The sequence below is a fragment of the Phoca vitulina genome, unplaced genomic scaffold, assembly GCF_004348235.1.
Source record: "Phoca vitulina isolate PV1807 unplaced genomic scaffold, GSC_HSeal_1.0 scaffold26, whole genome shotgun sequence".
NCBI lineage: Eukaryota > Metazoa > Chordata > Mammalia > Carnivora > Phocidae > Phoca > Phoca vitulina.
In genome coordinates this window covers 6,153,010-6,175,735 of record NW_022589729.1, presented here as the reverse complement: position 1 = coordinate 6,175,735, position 22,726 = coordinate 6,153,010, and the positions used below count along the sequence as shown (strand labels likewise).

At 36.4% G+C, this 22,726-nt stretch overlaps 1 protein-coding gene across 1 annotated transcript in view; it reads left to right on the top strand.

Annotated features, from left to right (window-relative positions):
* The window catches only part of IARS2 (isoleucyl-tRNA synthetase 2, mitochondrial), a 55,282-nt gene that overhangs the window by 11,051 nt on the left and 21,505 nt on the right, over positions 1–22,726 (top strand). Inside the window, exons 9-14 of the mRNA XM_032422448.1 lie at positions 2,228–2,397; positions 4,988–5,078; positions 6,549–6,700; positions 9,211–9,371; positions 19,910–20,012; positions 20,644–20,737. Coding sequence (XP_032278339.1) covers positions 2,228–2,397; positions 4,988–5,078; positions 6,549–6,700; positions 9,211–9,371; positions 19,910–20,012; positions 20,644–20,737 — 771 coding nt within the window. The remainder of the gene's footprint in view (positions 1–2,227; positions 2,398–4,987; positions 5,079–6,548; positions 6,701–9,210; positions 9,372–19,909; positions 20,013–20,643; positions 20,738–22,726) is intronic.

Genomic DNA, 22,726 nt, shown 5'->3' with positions numbered 1-22,726 from the left:
GACATCCCAAAATGGAAGGATTGCCTAGCTAAACAGAGAAGCCCTCTAAATGTATCATTTCAGATACAAGCCGGTTAGAAGTTTAAGTAATCTTAACAAAAATAAAAAGGGTTTTATGTCAAAAGCAGGGAAGAAGCTACAAAATGTTTGATATTTAATACCATTTGGTCCTTATTGGTACAATAAGTTAAGTTAGAGGATCCAGTATATTCTTTACTCCAAACTCCCTCCTACCCCTTTTTTAAGCACAGAAGGTATTATAGACTTCATTGACAAGTTAGATGTTGTTATAGAAGCTGAATGGCATTCTCACAAGGTTTTTGAAAGTGCTCAGGTTAAATTTAAGATCACCTTTCTAGATTGGGTAATTGTTTCAAATTATGACAGTCAGAGAATCATTGGGTTGCCATTTTGAGCCACCACATTTCAGAGAAGTGGATATACTTCTCATCTGTAGCAAAATAAACTGGTAACAATTAGCTTATTACTTATTAAAGTAGTAGGAATTTTGAACAGCTAAAATGGAGTAATTTGTGTAGGATAGCTTTTCTTTCCAGAAAAATATAAATTGTTTTTTTATTGATCATTCAGAGATCTTTGTTGGGAGGTGAGGGAGAGTATTAAGTGGTAGATACACTAAGTATGGGGATAAAGGAAAGTTAATAGATGAAATTTACTCTGCTGTAAACCTTTAATTTCCATACTAAAAATGCATGAAAAGTACAACATAGGGTCATGGGGACTGGCCTTACTTATGAATCTAATTTAGAGAAGGGAATCAGAGTGAAAACTAAACAGTAAATTTTTCTAAAAATCAGTGTTGACCATTTTCTTCTTTAACAGCATTATGAATTATCTTGGAAAAAATGCATCCTGAAGTATTCAAGTTTTTCCTAGTAACTCAAGTATTTGAAATAGAAGAAATAAAATGCCAAGTCATCCAAGTCAAACAGCGAGGAGAGTTTGTGATTTTTTTCAGAAAAGGGAGTTCCTTGTTATTAGTTATAAAGGAATGTTAGTTTTTCTCAAGCCTTTTACTCATTGTGCTGTTTTAACCAAAATGAAATCAGCGACAGGGTTATCTATGAAATGTCAAAGTTACAAGATTTTTGTTGTTCTTCTAGCGATATTGAATGGGTTACTTTTTTTTGCTCTATAGCTAGAAAAGAGGATTATAAAAGTGGAGACGTTGCTTGACGAGGACAGTTTTTTTTTAAAGTTAATATTATTTAGTTTGGAAGAATGAAGGGTGGTTTGTGGGGAAGATCTTAGGAGTAAAGGGGCCATTGACGTTTCTTTAATTATTGAAGAGTAGATAGGATGACATACTTATTTAGTACATCCTGGTGAATGTATAGGTGGAGCCCGGTAATCTTTTTGAAGTTTGGAGAATTATTTATTTATGTTATTTTTAGAACATGTGAAAGATAAATTTATAGAACCCAAGTCAAGAAGCAGTAAAGGTGGGAAACGTTGCTAATGGTGTAGAAAACCTGATAGATGATGGGTCTGATACATTATTAAAGGGGTTGGAGTTATATAGAACATTAGAGTCATAGTTGCCCTGGAAGTTGAATTCAATCATTTATTAGCCAGGTAACCTCAGGCAAATTACCTACATTTTCTTGTTTTCTGATTTGTAAATTGCAGATAATCTTAGGTGTTTTGCAGTATTATGAAGATGAAGTAAGAATTTATGTTGAGCCCAGTACACCGTGGGTACCCAGTGACTGTTAGGTATTATTTATCATCTCTTACCTTTTTAGGGTAACATTATGAAAAACAACAACAGTGAGTTCCCTCAGAGAGAGTGTTAGAACCTACTGGTCATTGATCTGTTGATCTACAGTTTCTTTGTCCTTATGCTCCAAAAGGTGCATAGCCATACATAAATTAGAGAAATCTTCTAGGGCCCATTTGAGTTATCTGTTATAATAATTGCTAATATTTTAAATCATTTATTGTATGACAGGTATTGTGCTAAGGGCCCGACATACTTAAAATGCATTACCTCAGTTTATACTCATGGCAATCCTCTGAGGTAGGAATTGTAATTATCCACATATTATGGATTCCTTAAGGTCACAGTGCAAGTAAAAGGGGAAGCGGAAGTTTGAGCCCAGTCTCGTTCCAGATCCTGCACCTTTCACCTGATATTGCTACTGTCGAAGAGGTAGAAGCATTGTCATGTAAAATAAGTCTTAATTATGGTTTTCTTTCCCCACAGGTGTAGATTTGGAAAATGGTACTTGTGCTCATCCTTTAATTCCCGATAAAGCCTCTCCTCTTTTACCTGCAAATCATGTGACCATGACAAAAGGAACAGGGTTGGTTCACACAGCCCCAGCTCATGGTATGGAAGATTACAGTGTAGCTTCTCAGCACAACCTGCCCACGGTACTTTGCCTCTTTTTTCTTTTTTAATTATTGCTTTTGTAGAATTAAAGTGGTAAGTCCTAACTAGTATCTTTATTTTTTGGTGATAAGCAGTCATTTTTGTTATAATTAAGTTGTGAAGTGCTTAGGTTTGGTCAGTCCCCTAATGCCTCATTAATTCATACTAATTGATAAAGATTTTCCTAACACAAAATTGGCACAAAATTAGAATTGAAAAATACATATTAAGTGGGGACAATTTTTTTCTTTCAAGTACTAATTCATATAGACATTACTTTTAGTTTCTGAAAAATGGCAAATAGGTTTTACTAGTTGAAAAGAACAGTTTGGTTTTTGTTTTTTAAAGTAAACAGTCCTTTCTAAATTTATGTTACACATGCCAATTAGGAAGTTTTTCCATTTAGTTAAAGATGCACCCCAAAGTCAGCATGATACATGTACATTGCCATAGATCTGGAAATTAATACAGACCAAGTTAAAGGTGTTTTGGTATATTTTACTTTTTCAAAAATTATTTTATTTTTCCTCATGATAAGTGTACTCAAAATGTTAAAAATAGATCTACCTTACAATCTGGTAATCACACTACTGGGTATTTACCCCCAAAAATACAAAAACACATATGAGTGAGATCATATGGTATTTGTCTTTCTCTGACTGACTTATTTCGTTTAGCATTGTACTCTCCAGCTCTATCCATGTTGTTGCAGATGACAAGATTTCATTCTTTTTTATGGCTGAATAATATCCCAGTGTGTATGGTGTGTGTGTATACACTCTATCTTCTTTATCCGTTCATGTATCGATGGCATTTGGGCTGCTTCCATAGTTTGGCTATGGTAAATAATGCTGCAGTAAACATGGGGTGCGTTTATCCCTTTGAATTCGTGTTTTGTTGAGTTTTATAAGTTCTTTATATATTTTGGATACTAAGCCTTTATCAGATACGTCCTTTGCAAATATCTTCACCCATTCAGTAGTTTGCCTTTTAGTCTTGTTGATTGTTTCCTTTGATGTGCAGAAATTTTTTTATTTTGATATAGTCCCAATAGTTTGTTTTTGCTTTTGTTTTGGGAGACATATCTAGAAAAATGTTGCTACGGCCAATGTCAGAGACATTATTGCCTATGCTGTCTTTAAAGATTTTTATGGTTTCAGGTCTTACATTTAGGTCTTGTTTTTCTTTTTCAGGATTGCTTTGGCTATTTGAGGTCTTTTGTGGTTCCATACAAATCTTAATATTGTTTGTTCTAGTTCTGTGAAAGATGCTGTTGGTATTTTGATAGAGATTGCATTAAATCTATAGATGCTTTGAGTAGTATAGACATTTTAACAGTATTTGTTCTTCCAACCCATGAGCATAGAATGTCTTTCCATTTCTTTGTGTCATCTTGAATTTCTTTCATCAGTGTTTTATAGTTTTCAGAGTACATGTCTTTCACCTCTTTGGTTAAGTTTATTCCTAGATAGTTTATTGTTTTTGGTACAGTTGTAAATGGGATTGTTCTCTTAATTTCACTTTCTGCTGGTTCATTATTAGTGTATAGGAATGCAGCAGATTTTTGTACATTAACTTTGTATCCTGCGACTCTACTGAATTCATTTATCAGTTCTAGTAGTTTCTTGGTGGAGTCTTTAGGGTTTTTTTATATATAGTTTCATGTCATCTGCAAATAATGAGAGTTTTACTTCTTACCAGTTTGGATGCCTTTTATTTCCTTATGTTGTCTAATTGCTGAGAATAGGACTTCCAGTACTCTGTTGAGTAACAGTGGTGAGAGTGGACATCCTTTTCTTGTTCTGACCTTAGGGGAAAAGTTCTCGGTTGTTCCCTGTTGAGTATGATGTTGGCTGTGGGTTTTCCATATAAGGACTTTATTATGTTGAGATATATTCCCTCTAAACCTACTTTGCAGGGAGTTTTTTTTTTAAATCATGAATGGGTGTTGTACTTTGTCAGATGCTTTTTCTTCATCTGTTGAAATGATCATATGTTTTTTATCCTTTTTCTTTTTGATGTGACATATCACATTGATTGTTTTGCAAATCACACTTGAATCTAGGACTAAATCTCAAATGATTATGGTTTATAATTTTTTTAATGTATTATTGGATTCGGTTTGCTAATGTTTTGTTGAGGATTTTACTTCTTTAATTAAACTTGTGGTATGGGATGCCTGGGTGGCTCAGTCGGTTAAGTGTCTGCCTTCGGCTCAGGTCAGGATCTCAGGGTCCTGGGATCGAGTCCCGCATCAGGCTCCTTGCTTAGTGGGGAGCCTGCTTCTTCCTCTGCCTGCCACTCCCCCTGCTTGTGTATTTTCTCGCTCTCTCTCTCGACAAATAAATAAATAAAATCTTAAAAAAATTAAAAAGTAAAAAAATAAACTTGTGGTATATGTTTTAATAAGACCTTTGCCTTTTGTGATTTAAATGTATAAATCCACGAATTTCTATTAATTCCATAAGAAGTACCCAGATTTTCAATGTAGTGAAAGACTATACTGAGATGTTTTATATATATTGTTTTGCTGGGGATTGTTATAAGATAAAATGTTTTGGTACTTTAATTTTTGAAAATAACCTTTTGTAGGATTGTTTAGTGGATGAAGATGGAGTTTTCACAGATGTTGCAGGTCCTGAACTTCAAAACAAGGCTGTCCTTGAAGAGGGAACAGATGTGGGTGAGTGTTGTGTATGTTGTTATCATAAGTATATATTTTCTGAAAAGCAGCCAGCAGCAACCTTCGCTGGCTGTTCTCCCATTATACACTTTCATTAGAAACAAAAATCTGAAGTTGTATTTTATTTTGCCACATGGTTTAAAACGGAGGTTGGGACTTCGTCATCTTTTCTTTTGAAGTTGCTCTATGTGGTTAAGCAAAGCAGGGCAATCAACAGGGAGAGAGATTATTTTAGGGCTACAGCAGTGTGAGTTTTGTGGAAGGATAAAATCAAGCTTGAGGGTAGATGTTGACTGTTCTTTTTATAACCCTTGTACTGAGCACATGTTAGCAATGTTTATGTGTTACAATCTTAGGGATCCTCCAGCCTTGACTTGGCTTTCTGACTTTTTATAATTATGGATCCAAGGACCAGGTACTGTGAAGACTTTCCTTTGCCCACTAAGACTAAGGCTAATTAAACGTGGTATATTACTTGCCTGCGACTACCGTAACAAATTACCGTAAATTTAGTAGCTTAAAACAACAGAAATTTACTCTCACGGTTCTGGAGGCTAGAAGTCTGAAATCAGTGTTTTGGCAAGGCCATGCTCTCTCTGAATGTTCAGTGGAAGAATACTTCCTTGTCTCTTCCTAGATTCTGGTGGCTTCTGGTAATCCTTAGCAGTCCTTGGTTTATAGCTGTATCACTCTAATCTTTGCCCCCATTGTCACATGTCCTTTGCTCTTGTGTGTCTCTGTGTATCCTCCTCTCTTATTAGGTCACTAGTCATTGGATTTAGGGCCCACTCTAATCCAGTGTGACCTCATCTTAACTTGATTACATCTGCAAAGACCCTATTTCCAAATATGGTCACATTCACAAGTGCTAAGGGTTAGGACTTGAACATTATCTTTTGGGAGGATAAAATTCAATCCACTATAGCTGGTTTCTTCTGGATTCTTTGGAGACCACTTTAAGATTCATGGTATGAAAGGGGCGCCTGGGTGGCTCAGATGGTTAAGCGTTTGCCTTCGGCTCAGGTCATGGTCCCAGGGTCCTGGGATCAAGCCCCACATCGGGCTCCTGGCTCAGCGGGGAGCCTGCTTCTCCCTCTGCCTCTCTCCCTGCTCATGGTCTCTCTCTCTCTATCTAAATGAATAAATAAAATCTTAAAAAAAAAAAAAAAGATTCATGGTATGAAAGACTACGAATTTCAAATGTAGAATTTTAGATATTATCCTATTTATCTTTCCTTTGCAGTGAAAAACCATGGGAATGGCTTAATTTGGAATCTAATTAAGGTTTTATAGTTTCCTCTTTTTTTGCCAGGAGATTCCTAGATTATACTTGACAGCTGGTAAGTGGCTACTCTTACCGACTGGCACTTACTAGTCCAGGTTTAGTACTCTGGGAATTAGAGAGTTAGTAGGATTTTCATTGTACTTTTTAATTATGTCTAATGTCAATTGTTACTGATTTTTTTCAAGTTATAAAGATGCTTCAGTCTTCAAAGCATTTGTTGAAAGAGGAGAAATTGGTACACAGCTATCCCTATGACTGGAGGACTAAGAAACCAGTGGTTATTCGTGCCAGCAAGCAGTGGTTTGTAAATATCACGGATATCAAGGCCACAGCCAAGGTATAAGAGACATCCTATTGTGAGTGTTGGGTTTTTATTCCCTCAGGTGAAAGGGTTGCATGCGAAGTTGAGGTAGGGTTTGGGGAAAGGAAGGAATTGCTGCTATTATGATTTGGTGATTTGGTTTCATAAAATTGTAGTTTTAGAAGGATCTTGGATTTCTGTTCCTTCATTATACATGTGTGGCTTAAAGAGGCGAAGGGACTTGTCCAAATTTCCGGCCCAGTATAATGAAAGTAATATAGAATTAGGACAGAACTGTGTTCAGGAGGTGAACCTTAGAACCTCAGTATCCTCATCTATATGGAGTTGATAATAATGCCTACCTCGTGGGGTAAGTGAATAATAGCTCCAGAACAGTATCTGGCACATGGTAAACATTTGGTAAAACTCTCTAAAAACCCTGTGCTTCCTTAAGATTGAAATTGCAATTACTTTGAAAAATTGTTGCTTTGAATTAACAAATACTTTACAAAAATGGGTATTCTAAATATTAATATGTATTTGAGCTCTGTCATTCACTATAAATATCTATCTGTGTGTGTGTGTCGTAAACAACTTAATTCTATTGAATGAAAGAGCTCAAATATCTATTTGTTAATCAGGCTGATAATGAAGATAGCTTTACTGCTTTCATCTTAATGTATAACTGCAATGAGTTGGTTTATTTGTTGGCCTGGCAATTGGAAACTGTGCAAGCAATTTACGTTTTCTGTATTTGTATAGAGTGGGCAACTGTGATATGGACTGATTTTTTTGTTTGTTTTTTGCATTCCTGTGAAGCCTGGTTTCCTTAATTGTAAATGTTAAGATTAGTAACTTACAGCTCTGAACAGATTTTTTTATTGAAGAAAATCTAAATGTGATGCAATATGCTGGAGCCAAGTGTTTTTTGTTGTTGGTTTTTTTTTAATTGTCCTTTATAGACAATTTTCAATTCCTCTTTGCGGAAATAAAATAATGTACTCCATGTTTCTACCACCCAAATTCAACATTAATCAGCTTTTGGCCAATTTTATTTTTGTCTTCGCCCGTCCTGCCACCCCTCCCTTTTACTCCTTACCCATTGGATTGTTTTGAAGCAAATTTCAGGCCTTGTGTCTTCCGTAAATATTTCAGCACGTGTATCTGAAATATAAAGACTACTTAAATGTAATTCTAATGCCATTGTTACTGTTTTATAAAAGCAATAGTTATTGCTTAACAAAATCAAATATGCAGTCTGTATTCATTTTTCTTGGATTTTTAAACCAAGTATTAATCAAATTGAATTGCAGATGTTGCCATTCTGCCAGTAGGTGGCGCTACAAAGGGTTTGTGGGGAGAGGGGTTTTTTGTTTTGTTTTTTAAGATTTATTTATTTATTTGAGGGGCGCCTGGGTGGCTCAGTCGACTGTTAAGCGTCTGCCTTCAGCTCAGGTCATGATCCTGGGATCGAGCCCCGCATCGGGCTCCCTGCTCAGCGGGAAGCCTGCTTCTCCCTCTCCCACTCCCCCTGCTTGTGTTCTTTCTCTCACTGTGTCTCTGTCTGTCAAATAAATAAAATCTTAAAAAAAAAAAAAGATTTATTTATTTATTTGAGAGAGGGTGGGGGGAGGGAGAGAGTGAGCAGCAGAGAGGGGCAGAGGGAGAGAAAGTTTTGAGCAGACTCCCCCTGCTGAGTGCAGAGTTGGACTTGGGGCTTGATCTCAAGACTCTGAGATCATGACCTGAGCCGAAACCAGAAACCAAGAGTCCAGCCTTTAACCGACTTTGCTGCCGAGGCACCCCCAGGGAGAGGATTTCTTGTAGTTCAGCTTAAGTGAGGAAAATGTTTAAATCACTCTGGAATTAGAAAAATGCTTTAAATAATGGATAGAGAGATTCTCAAAAATGAAGTTAACATATTTTGGCCTTTCTGGAGATTATTACCAGACATTTTCCTATACAATTCATCTTTTGGTAATTGACAAATGAATGAAATAAAAAACAACTTTTTGTAGGGCTGGAGGCAGGGGGGGTTCTTGAAAAAGAGTAAGTACATAGGAAGTAACTGTGACTTTGAGAAAGTGTTTCCTGTGTTGTAAACCATACTCTGTGAAATTAGGTTCTATTGTAATCCTTGTTTATTAACCTAAGACGGTAGCTTATTTTTTAAGTACTTAAAAATTATCATTGAAATCAAGTTTGAATGGATTTTAACTACAGTTTGATGAAATTTAATGCTTCTGCTAACCTTGTTATTGATAGTTTTGATCTTGAGTGCTTGGAAGTTAGTATACAATCTCTTGTCACATCCTCTAATGGTGAAATCTGCTCTTGATGTTATTTATTAGATCCTTTGTGGCCCTGTTTTCACTTTGTTTCATTTGGTCTGAAATCTGTAGTTTTTTAGTTTTTTGGACATGGGGAGGGAGACATGTGAATGACTATAAACATCCAAAATAAAGAACCACTGGGCTAAATCATGGCCGTTCTGGGAAATTCGTTCTGCTTACTCTCACTGGACTTGATTTGTGAATCAATTGCAGGAATTGTTAAAAAAGGTGAAATTTATTCCTGGATCCGCACTGAACGCCATGGTTGAAATGATGGACAGACGGCCATATTGGTGCATATCAAGGCAAAGAGTGTGGGGTGTTCCAATCCCTGTGTTTCATCACAAGACAAAAGATGAATTCTTGATCAACAGGTAGAATTCTTTCTACATTTTTTAAGTATTTTAAAGTGAGCTATGTTTTCTTCGAAAGTAGAAAAAGGAACTTTTGAGAATTGATACATGTTAAATCACATACTCAGTCTTGTCAGGGGGAATAAAATATAATTTCAAAAAGATGCTTTCATATGGTTGAAATTTTAAAACTATATTTTTTCAATATGGATACTTAGAAGCAGAGGCTCTGACCTATAGAATCAGGTGTCAGGAATCCAAAGATGAACAGCGTTCAGGAGAGGATACCTGTATGCAATTTTTCTTTAGGAATTAGAGTCCCTCTCTTACCTTAGGCTACTGTGTCTGTCTTTCTTTCTAATTTTATTTATTTATTTGCGAGAGAGAGAGAGCACAAGCAGGGGGAGCAGCAGAGAGGGAGAAGCAGGTCCCCACTGAGCGGGGAGCCCAACATGGAGCTCGATCCCAGGACCCTGGGATCATGACGTGAGCTAAAAGCAGACGTTTAACTTACTGAGCCACCCAGGTGTCCCTAGGCTACTGTCTCTTTCAATAGAAATGACATTATGGGGGCGCCTGGGTGGCTCAGGAGGCTCTGGCCTTGATTTAACTCTGCCTTCGGCTCAGGCCATGATCCCAGGGTACTGGGATCGAGCCCCGCATCGGGCTCCCTGCTCAGCGAGAACCCTGCTTCTCCCTCTCCCACTCCCCCCTGCTTGTGTTCCCGCTCTCACTCTTTCTCTCTCAAATAAAAAAGTAAATCTTTAAAAAAAAAAAAAAGAAATGACTTTATATAATTATAGATCCTTTAAAGTTTAAGAAACTGTAATATAGTTAAAGGCACAAAATTACATTTATTCTAGTGATGATTACCTTCCCAGCTATTTCTTCTCTTTTCCTTAAGGTTTTTTCTTTTTTTCTTTTTTCTTTTTTCTTTTTATTTATTTATTTATTTGAGAGAGAGAGAATGAGAGAGAGAGAGCACATGAGAGGGGCAAGGGTCAGAGGGAGAAGCAGACTCCCCGCCGAGCAGGGAGCCCGATGCGGGACTCGATCCCGGGACTCCAGGATCATGACCTGAGCCGAAGGCAGTCGCCCAACCAACTGAGCCACCCAGGCGCCCCTCTTTTTTTCTTTTGAAAAGATAATACATGGATATAGTCAACAGTTCAGGGTAGACAAGCTTATATGGTGGAAAGAAGATTTTTTTTCCTAATTCAGGTGCTAGACTCTCCTTGAGGCAGTGAAAAAGACTGACATGGTCCCTGGTTTGAGATCATAGTGAGATCGTAGTCTAGCTAGTTTATCTTCTAGTAAATTTAGGAAGGTTTTCAGTATTGCTGTTACTAACAGATATGGAAAGGGGAATATTAATCATTCCTTTTAGGAATACGTCCTAAGTTTTCATTTTCTGTGAGTAATTTTGTTTTACTTTGGTTAACGGAATTTTTGCTAAATTCTGTTTTAACATCAGTAAAAAGTTTGAGCCCATTTTGGTAAGTATTTTTACATTTTATCACTTGAGTATCCAGTGAGGTTTTTGAGGGCATGGAGGCCAGTAAGTAATGACTGAGGAGTTCAAGAGATTGTAGATGTAGAGTTGAATGTCCCTACTTTGGGGTTCATCAGAATTTTTGTGAAAATGTTCTACTTTTCGTTGTCAGTGTTATCAGTGTTTCTTTAGGTGGTCCTTTTATGAATGCATGTATTTTAGGGATTTTTTAAAATGTTGAAGTGGGGTGGGTTTTTGTTTTGTTTTGTTTTAATCATCTATAGCCACGTATTAGGTAGTTCTTAGTGTTTTTTTGTGTGAAAGTTCCTTTTCAATTTACTCTTTATTTTTATTTTTAAAGATTATTTGGGGGGCGCCTGGGTGGCTCAGTCATTAAACGTCTGCCTTCGGTTCAGGTCATGATCCCAAGGTCCTGGGATCCAGCCCCGCATTGGGCTCCCTGCTCGGCGGGAAGCCTGCTTCTCCCTCCCCTGCTCCCCCTGCTTGTGTTCCCTCTTTTGCTGTATCTCTCTCTGTCAAATAAATAAATAAAACCTTAAAAAAAAAATTAAAAAGATTATTTGAGAGAGAGAGAGAGTGTGTGCATGTATGAGTGGGGCAGTGGGGAGGGGCAGAGGGAGAGGGAGAGAGAATCTCAAGCAGACTCCCCCCTGAGCACAGAGCCTGATGTGGGGCTCAGTCCCATGACCCTGAGATCACAACCTGAGCCGAAATCAAGAGTTGGACCCTTAACCAACTGAGCCATCCAACCGCCCCAATTTCTTTTCAATTTAAATACACATTTTATCATTCCTTCATGGGTGATCTGACACCTTATGGCAACACGGCTCAGGGAAGAACTAGAGCTCTGCCATGGGCAAATATCAAACCATAAAACACCTCGTTTGCTTTATTCACAGAGGATATGGCATTTGAGTAGGGGCTTGAGGAGTAGGTAGGAAACAGGGCAAAGTATTTTGTAAGTAGAGAGTTCAGCAAGAGCTGAGGGCACAGAGCGGGGAAAGCATAGCACTTTTATAGGAACCATAATAGGACTGTGGGGTGTTGAGGAGGGTTTTAGAAAGATAAACACCAAGAAAGATTGGTTGGGGCAAATTGTAGTGAGTCTTGAATACTAGGTCAAGTAGTTTAAACTTTTAAATAGGCATGGAGGAGTGAGAGTATATTTTAGGAAAAGAAACTAGAGGTTAGAGGCCAGGAAGTCATTGTAAGGCTACCTCAGTATTATTACTTCAGTTTGGAGAGCTAAGGCTGTTTGTCCTAAATATCATTGCTCACATTGTTCTTATAATTGAGAGCATGGTCAGGTGATACCTTAATACCTTAAAGTTTAGATAAATTTACACAAGTATTGTTCAGAATTTCACACTGTAGAGTTTTCTTTTAAGGAATGTTTATAAGACATTGTCATTGTTTCTCTTTTTTTGGTAGCATTTGAGGACAGGAGTTTTAGGGAATTTCCTCAAAGTGATTCAGGTGGACAAATGTATATATTAGGAAGAAGAGCAAATTGGTTTGTTTGACCATTATTTAATCATGACAATAAAATGGTACATAGATCGATTGGTGAAATAAATGTGAGCTTTGTCAGAAAAACACAAGCAAATTTTCATCAGGTGCTATTTATATTTTATTTATAGTCAGTATATTCATACGACTGTGTTACAGATTGTTTTCCATGCATTCTCCCATTGTGTTGCTTGCATGATGCTAGTTGAATTCTGATTTTGAAGTAGAAGAGATATACAGAATATTGGCCTACAAAAATGACAGACAAACTTAGCCAAATTATCTGTCAATTCATAGGTCATTTTCCTGTACACCATTTCTTAGTAATGGCTCTAATCTTCTTCCGTTGTCGGGTCCTTCGTGTGACATGACACTTGATTTAAGAAGATAGGTATTAATTCTTAATTATTTGTGAATTTTTTAAGATAGCATGAAAGGTTATCTTTTTTCCTCCGTAAGCAAGTCAGAATCAAGTGACTATGATTTTGTCTTTCTTGGATCGTATCTTTCTATTGTAGTGAGTTGGTAACCATCAAAAGTAACAGCATCTCCACTGGAAATTAGCACACAGTCCACATGGAGTTGCTGTTACACTTGATAACCCCATTAAGCATACCAGAAGATTCCTTCTGCTTTTCTGGATGAAAGTCTGTAAGTTAAAGCCTTAATTATACTTGGTTCACAAAAAAAAAATCTTGATTTATTCACACTCTGAATAGGTTTAGAGACTGTTAGATTTGAAACTCTGATGTTTAATTTTGATTTGAATTAATGTTCTCATCTGCACTTTATATTCACATTTGTATTTGCTCAAGATATAATTCCATTTCTGACTTTAACATTATTGATTTTTCTGAATCTGCCATTATAATTTAGGTAGAAATCTATTCCTAGTTAATAAAGACAAATACTTTTTAGCATTAAAAAAGGTAAAATTTAGGAACATTCGCCACCTAGAAAGGAAAAGAAGTTGTTTATTTTGGATGATTGTATCAATTCAACAGTATTAATGCAATAATCTATGCATTTAGGAAACTTAGCCCCTGATTTCTGGAAATTAGGAGAAGTTTACAAGAAGCAATCAAGGAATTTCCAGTTCATTTTGAGTGCTAGATTTTTGTGGTTTTTTGTTTGTTTGTTTGTTTTTTTAAGATTTCTTTATTCATTTTAGAGAGAGAGATAGAGAGCGTGCAGGAAGGAGAGGCAGAGGGAGAGGGAGAGAGAGAACCCCAAGCAGACTCCCTGCTGAGTGCGGAGCCTCATGCGGGGCTTAATCCCAAGACCCTGGGATCATGACCTGAGCTGAAATCAGGAGTCGGATGCTCAACCGACTGCCTCACTGAAGTGCCCCGAGCGCTAGCTTTAACTACCTCTTGCTCATGTTAATAATAATGACCTTTTGGTGAAAAAATTTTATAATGTTCATTAAATAAAAAAAATTTTCTCCAGAGTTGTTTCCTGCAGCCTTTAAAACCTAAATATAGGATTAAATTAAAAATAGAATCCCCCCTTCAGATTTCATTGTGTTCTAGAATTAAATGTATAAATTTAGTAAATAAATTGGAAATGTTTAGCCTCTTACCTCATTCTTATTCCAGTAACTTGCAGAAGAAAAGTTGTCTTATAATCCTTAATATTTTTCCTTTAATAAAGACAAAACACAGGAAACAGAATGACAGCAACAGTTTCTTCCTTGCTTAGTAGATCTTAATGCTGCTTAATTTCTGATAACATGCTAATTATTTAGCTCAGCTGATATCAAAGTCTAGAATGATTGGATGGTGTTACAGTTGCTCATACTACCCAGTGGATTTTCACTGGTTGAAACCTAAGGAGGGACACATAATGCATGTGTTTAGATAAGGCCCTCACATAAAGTACAAAGTTTTATGACGGATTTATTGCTTTACGAAATACAGCATTAAAATGGAAGTATATAGATTATTTAGTGATAAGTGGTTTCACCCACTTTTATCAACAGTAATTTAGATTGATCTTCAGGTTATAAGTTAACTATATGTTTGTGTTAAGTATAGGATATTATCAACATAAGGGAAGAATTCTTAAATTTCCAAAGACAAATTTTGACTTTTTCCTTATATTTTTTTATGAAAAATGTTCAGTATCACTAAGAAATACATACTGTTTTTAAAACAAATATTGTTTAAAATTGTTTTAAAAACTTTATAAAGCATAATCTCTGTTTCATTATAAACAGTTACACTTGTAAAATATTTATCCATAAGGAAATAAGAAGCCTAATGTCTCTTGTATGAAGATAGATATGTAAGGCTATCTCATACAGTTGATTATAAAGGACCATGATGATAGAAATAATCTAAGTCAGTTTTGGAAGAATGAACGTGCAGCCATTAAAAATGCTAGCTTAGCTCCTAATAATTGCCTAGTTCCCTACGTATGAAAATCAAATAAATGTAGCCCATCCTGACATTTGGCTGTTTCTGTGTTTTTGCTACAGCATTATAATGACTATCTTTAAGCACTTGTGGAGCATTTACTTGTATTTCTTTTCCAGATTATCCTCTCAGATTTTGTTTGAACTAACGTTAAATTTATCTTTATTTTTATTTGAACTAACGTTAAATTTATCTTTATTTTATAATCTAGGATAGTTACCTCAAGTTTGTAGGTCGCCAGTATATATTTATTTTTATTGAAAATTTTGTTTGTGAAATTCTCTGCCACAGTTTTTTAGGGTCATTCAGACCATCAGAGTACAAGTCAAGAAAAAGTTCTCACTTTGTGGTACCAAATCTGTGCACTTACATTTTGATTTGTTTGGATTGTGAGTATTGTCTTTGAAGTCTGCGTTCTTATTTATCATAAATTTGTTCAGTTTTTATCCTCGAACTCCAGAATTGTCTTTAGCTTCTTTTCCTGTTCTCAAAAATACAAGTAATATAGTATTCTAAGATCTCAAAACAGAACTGAGTTGCAGAACATAATGCTTATTAAGGTAAATTTAGTACATGATATTTTTATATTTCATGATACAAAGTAAGGAAGCAAGTCTTGCTGTAAATATTAGTGAGACTTGCCCTGTTAATGAGGCAGAGCTTTTTCCCTCCCCTCTTTAAAGTGTGTCATATTTCTTTTGGATATATTGAAAAAAAAAATTCTTTCGTCCAGATTCACATGCATATGTTATGAGGGAAAATACTGGGTCATTTACACTACATAAAATATGTAGTTTTACTTATGACAGCTTTTTTGAAGTAAGATGAAAAAAATTAATCATTAGTGTAGATAACATTGTGTGGTTATGTCATTTTTAATAAATATTCTTAGGTAAACTAAAAGAAAAAATCAAACTAACTTTCCTCCTCACTGAAACAAGAGACTTACCAGTTTTTTTAAAAAAGTATATTTGGAAATAAGATGTATATAAAATGCTTCTTACACTAAAAAATTGTATATGTGAATGAATTACTAATATCTTTGTAAGGAAATATAACAAAACTTCAATTTTAGTTAGATCGGAGATGGTTGGCTAAACTTGGTAGGATTTTACAGTTGCCTTAATAACTTGTCACCTGCAAAATTGGGATCTTTCTTTATTGTTTGGTATTTTTAGTTATAGTTCTAAAACTTCATTGAATTGTCTGCTAGTTAGGGATATAAAAAAAGAACTTGGTCTCATTAGAGATGAATTTGGTCTTCTAAAATGGATGGGCATCATCTATAATTTTAAGATTACTGAGTATAATACTAGGACTTTTTCCTTTTTTAAGAATAAAATTTTTCACGTGGTGCCTGGGTGGCTCAGTCGTTAAGTGTCTGCCTTCGGCTCAGGTCATGATCCCAGGGTCCTGGGATCGAGCCCCACATCGGACTCCCTGCTCCGCGGGGAGCCTGCTTCTCCCTCTCCCTCTGCCTGCTGCTCTGCCTACTTGTGCTCTCTCTCTCTCTCTCTTTAATTAAATAAATAAAATCTTAAAAAAAAAAAGAATAAAATTTTTCACATAGCCTTCTTTCTGGCAGCATTTCCCAGTGTTCACAGAAACTGAAGCTCAGGAAAATACTATCATGTATTCCTGTCAGTACCTAATAATTCACAGGTAGAATCTGGTCTTTGGACTTGCTGCTTGTTCTGTCAACACTCTAATCTCCGGAGACTGACTGCTTCCCTCACTTCATCTCTGGGTCAGGGGTTCACTGGGCATGGGTAATAGAGTCTTTTTGCCTTTGCTTAGCAAACCCCGGAGAACAGGAGTGTGAATTTACAGCTACAGTGGTTGTCTTGATAGATGAGTTAGAGAAGCTGAATGGAGAAGTAAAAACAGAATTGAACCATGATTTAGGACACACAGTTTTAAGGCCTGGCATTAACTATGTTACTTGCATAGGCCTCATGACTGAAGGATCCCCGAGGCACGGAACAGTGTATCTGTCAGTATAATGTTTCTGTGAATCTGATTAGATAGTGCTGGTAAAGTGCTTTGAAAAATACAATGTGTGGTGTGCACCTAAATGCTTTTATGTTGATTAATAATATTAATCCTAATATCTCTTCCTTATTTGCTAAATTAATATGAAATTTGAACTATTTGCTTTTGGTTTTGTGTTATTTTTTAATCTACTTATTTCCAGCACATTTAAAACTGTTTTACTGTTTTATTTTACTGTTTACCTAAAGTTACAGCCTAATGATAACATTTGTAAAAATAAAACGTCAAAATGACACTCGTATTTAGAATCATTCTTTTCTATGAGCGTTTCAGAAGTGGTACGAACATTTTATCTTCTGTAATTGTGTACGTGTAAATGTACTTTGCTAGTATCTCTGTAGAGGGGGTTCTTTTAGGAAAATAGAGTTACGTTATTCATATTTTCTTTTCCAGTGTATTCTGATTTTCTTAACTGTTAAAATGTTCTGTGCAAACTATATAAAATAGTAATATGTAACTAAATATTGTCATATAACTAGGTATTGCACAAAGTTTTTATGGTCTCCTATCACAAAAGTTTATCTTTACTGTTAAAGTCCATTGAAAATGTATGACTACAAGAAATATGGACTTGTGCCCATTTTAATATTATTGTTGTTCTCTTTAAAATCGATGCTGATAACATTATACTTATTCAGTCTATCCTTCCTAGTATACAAACTTAGGTATTTGGAATTTCCATTTTGAGAGCCTGTCTAATTCGTAATACCCGTTTGATTTTTGCTTCCTCCAACAGTTTTTTCATAAACATTTTATTTATGAATTATCAGACCAAGAGAGGTTAAATGATTTACCCTACATAGTCATCATTAGTGAGAAGCAGATCCAGATTGAGAATGTAAAGCTTTTCCTACGCACTCCTCTTTCCATGTACGTCGACTCTGATGGGCCTGCAGTTAATTCTTAGTTACTTGCGTTAATGGAATGTGGTAGAAAGGAAGATAATTCAAAAGTTAGCTTTAGTATCTGTAAATATTAATATGGGCATGTGTTTTGGTAATTGGTTAACAAAATTACTGTCTGAATTTACCTGACTTCACAGAATCAATTTGAATAATAGCTAATGCTTATATAATGCTTATTAGTATGTGCCAGATACCATTCTAGGCATTTTATATATAAGCTTAATTAATATCCATAATAGCTGTCTTGATGATGCTATTATTATTTGCATTTTACAAACAGACACAGAAATGTTAAGTGTTGTGCCTGGGGTCACATAACTAGTAAGTGGTGGAACCAGGAACTGCACCAAAGCTGTATGGTTCCAGGGTCCACGTTCTTGACCATTATGTGTCCCCTGACTCAAAGGAAAGCAACTAGAGGAAGTTGTAATGTCAATAAAGCTGTGATAATAAATTAAAAGTACACTATTCCTGTGAGCAAATTTAGTATAAACTTCCCGATTTTGATTTTCAAATAATTTATAATTGTGTGTCTTCCCAAAGATATGGTCAATTAAAATATTCATTCGATGTGTATTTATTGGCTTTTTACTGTATGTCGGGCACGTGCTAAGTTTTTCGTGTGTCATCTCATTTAGTTGGCAGGCAATCTGAGGGAAGTGTCTAGACTTGCTACAATGTGAGCTCCATTAGCGCAGGAACCTTATCTGCTTGTGAACTGCTGTACCTCCACTTCCAAGAACAATGTCTAAGATGCTGGAGGTTCTCAGTAAATGTTTTTGAACAAATGAATTCTCCTTAACAGAGGAACAACCAAGACTTAGAGACAGCTTAGTACTTGTACTTAGTACAAGTACTTAGTACTGGCATGGTCGTACATAAAGTTTTAGTTCTTGTGCGTGGTCGTACGGGAAGTTTTATTTCTTGTGCACAGTCGTACGGGAAGTTTTAGTTCTTGTGCACGGTCGTATGGGAAGTTTTAGTTCTTGTGCGTCGTCGTATGGGAAGTTTTAGTACTTGTGCGTGGTCGTACATGAAGTTTTAGTTCTTGTGCACGGTCGTACGGGAAGTTTTAGTACTTGTGCATGGGGTCGTATGGGAAGTTTTAGTACTTGTGCACAGTCGTACGGGAAGTTTTAGTACTTGTGAACGGTCGTACGGGAAGTTTTAGTTCTTGTGCACGGTTGTACGGGAAGTTTTAGTTCTTGTGCATGGTCATACACGTAAAAAGTGGCAGAGTCAGGATATAGGCCTGGATACCTGTTGTCAGAGTCGTGCTCTGGTGTGGCCTTGCCTCTTATGCAGGTGAATTTGGACTTAGTCCCCTAAGTGCTGGAAGTTTTGGAAAGGGGATTGGTGTGATAAAAGCAGTTTTAGGAATACAGTGCTGTCAAAGACATGTCATTTAAATTAAAGAGATGAGGGGTGCCTGGGTAGTGCAGTCAGTTAGGTGTCTGACTCTTGCTTTTGGCTCGGGGCATGATCTCAGGGTCCTGAGATCAAGCCCTGTGTTCCGCTCCAAGTTCAGTGCGGATTCTGCTTGGGACTCTTTCTCCTTCTCTCTCTGCCCCTCTCCCCCATGAGTGTGTGCTCTCTTTTTCTCTTTCAAATCTTTTTTTAAAAAATAAATTGAAGACGTGAGAATAGAGGAAAAGTCAGACCACTGCATCAATCTAGTATTGAGACAATGAGGTTCGACTAATATTGTATCAGAACAGAACAAAGAACAAATTTTGAGTAATATTTCAAAGGTAGAATTGACAGATGTGATGTCTTAATTTGAGCAGAGATTGGAGGGAAGGGGGAGATAATTAGGAGGTTTTGAATATACACCCCTTGTTAGAAAATAGATTGATAGAAATAGGGAAATCAGTAACTAAAACGGGGATATCAGAAGAAGTCTTTTTTTTTAAAGGGTACATGTGATCAATTTGATTTTATTTATATTGAACTTAAGATGATAGCCGCAGCCAAGTAAACAAGTAATTGAAGATAATACTGCTAAGGTTTGGAGGAAAAGATAGGAAAAAATACTCTGCAGATAGGGGAAAATAAATATTCTCTTTCTTCCTTTTTTTATTTTAGCAGTTTCTTAATTTTAAAATGTTCAGTGTTAATCACTGTAGTTCATTGAGCAATTCTGCCTTTTCCCTCCTAAAACAGCCAAACCACTGAGCATATTATTAAACTAGTGGAACAACATGGCAGTGATGTTTGGTGGACTCTCCCCCCTGAGCAACTTCTTCCTGAAGAAGTCTTATCTCAGGTAAATTTCCATGTGTATTTAACAGCCTCTGTGTGCGCTACGTGACTTAATGACAACATGAAGGATTCCTGGGAGTTAAAAAATCATTCTATCATCATGTAAAGTTAATGAGTTTATTCCCTATAAATTAGGAGCCGGTGCAGTTTGAGAGTAGACGTTTTTGTTTAACCATAGAAGCTTCGTATTTAATATAGCAGTAGAGTACAAGGGTTATTTGTTATCTCATTGAGGGCCAAGATTGATTTTTGCTGATTTAGTTGACTAAGCAGATAACAGTTGTGAGTATGAGAGTAGTTCCTAATGTTGGTGCGTCAGGATTTTGTAGGGTCTAAATTCGAGTTAACTGATTGCATCACACATGAAAAAAGTCCAAATTAGAAGATCATTTCAAGAAACGAAAGCAGTTTATATCTATGTTAGTAAATGTGTAATGAAGTGGCCACAATCATCTTTACATGCAAATGAGGTGGTTGTACTGAACTGCAAAGTACTTAGAAGTGTTTTAAATTTCATTTTAAAATGTGAGTTTAATGCTTGTAAGCATTTGATTTTTTTTAAGACTTTTTTTTGGTCCTTATTGTATATATTGTGATCTTTGCATAATTAAAATGTTTTCACATTATCTTATTAGGTTGGTGGTCCTGATGCCTTGGAATATGTGCCTGGTCAGGATATTTTGGACATCTGGTTTGATAGTGGAACTTCATGGTCTTATGTTCTTCCAGGTAATTTTAAATAGTAGATTATAAACCAGCCAAGCAGTTTTGCAAATACATAAGTTACTCAGAGGAAATCTGTTAATCTAGGAATATTTTTTTTCTGTATTTGGAAGAAAACCTTTTTTGGTGGGGGCAGCAGGGAAGAAAATTGAAAATCTTCTGCTATGGTATAATTTTAGACCTGGAAGGGCTCTTGGAGATCATTTAATCCAATGATTTCCAAACTTTTTCTGTTTTTCCAAATGAAATTTCATATAGAACCACAATATGTAAGATAGATTAATAATGGAATTTTCTTCCTCCACTCAACCAGCTCATTCTCCTTGAGTCACTTGGCAATCCCAAGGCACTAGTTCTGTAAAGTTTAGAAATCACTGAAACAGTCTGACCCCCGTCATTTTTCAGAACAGGAAATGAGATTAAATTAGAGCCAAATTAGGTGATGGTCACATAGTTTGGTAGTATCAGACTAGAACTCACATATCCTGATTTTTGGTTCTCATTTTTCTTACAGAGCCTTGCCTTTTCACAGCTCTTCCCCCCCTCTATGCAGACAGCTGACTGATTTTATACTTACTCATAGTTGGGGCACACTCTTGACTTCCAGAATAAAGAGAGGGAGAGACTGGGCAGGAGTTAGAAGGGAGAAGTAGGAGAAGGCGCACATTCAAGGTTGTGTTTAGATGCTTAAGAAGATATGCTTAAGGATACCAAGTGAACAACAGAGGTAAAATGCAGAATAAAGCTCGAAGTCACTATGAGGTTAAAGACAGGAAAGTGGTAGGTGGCAGGAGAGGGGGGATGGAGCAGACACTTCCTCACACTGCTGCTAAGGGACAACTTCGGCCCAAGAGGTCTTGCTTGCTTTCTGGAGCAAGAGAATGTGGGAAAGTAGCTTGTCTCTGCAGCTGGCGGTTATTAAGGGATCGCGAGGGATTGTCCCCAAGTTTTACCTGCGGTGTACTTCTGCTACTGGGCCTCACTATTTTTGTTTCTGCGATAAAGATATTTTATTTGGCTTGTTTGCAAAGTAAAAATTGGGGTGATCAGGAAATAACAGTATGATATGAAACAAATTCTGTAAATAAGCGAAATGAAGTCAGTCAGGAAAGGACAACATAAGCCCTCTCGCTCAAGCACGGTGACCCAGCATTACATGCAGATGTTACACTTGATGCTAACCATTCAACTTCTGAAATGTCTCCAAGAACGAAAACCATCCAGGGATGAAGAAATAATAAAGGAAGGCTCAAGTATAGTTGCAAATGTTGCATTTTCTGATATAAAAAAAAATTTTTTTTATTAGTAAAAATATGACTCCTAGTAGGTAAATAAGTTCATTTGGGCCTTTCTAATTGCTTAGGAAATGTGAAAAGCAAAATCCATGTAAATTCACGTTTCCTCTATATTACAGCTAAAATATATATGGTAATTCATGATGGCCACATATAAGTTACATATTGGTAAAATCTTTTACAGTTTTTATTTAATAATTTTCAGAATTATTATTTCATAAGTTTCTCCCACCCTATCTAAGAGAAAAAACTGCAAGCTTAAGTACTTTGTTTTCCTAAATTATATTGAAAATATAGGCAGATATACTACATAGAGTAGGTAGGTGAAGCAGTGTTGTAAATCGGAAGAAGAGTTATTTATCTACTACCACATTGGAGCAGCATCCTGAATTTCCAGAAAAGTACGCCCTATGCAAAATAGTGTCTTTATATTCCAGAGCGCGTTAACTTTTTTGGCCTTGGTGAGAGTTGCTGCCAGAAGCGTTGTTGCGTTGTAACTTCTGGGTGGTTTCATACCACTGCTACAAGCGTCGTTGCGTTGTAACTTCTGGGTGGTTTCACACCACGTGAGAGTTGCTGCTACAAGCGTCGTCGCGTTGTAACTTCTGGGTGGTTTCACACCGCGTGAGAGTTGCTGCTACAAGCGTTGTTGTGTTGTAACTTCTGGGTGGTTTCACACCACGTGAGAGTTGCTGCCAGA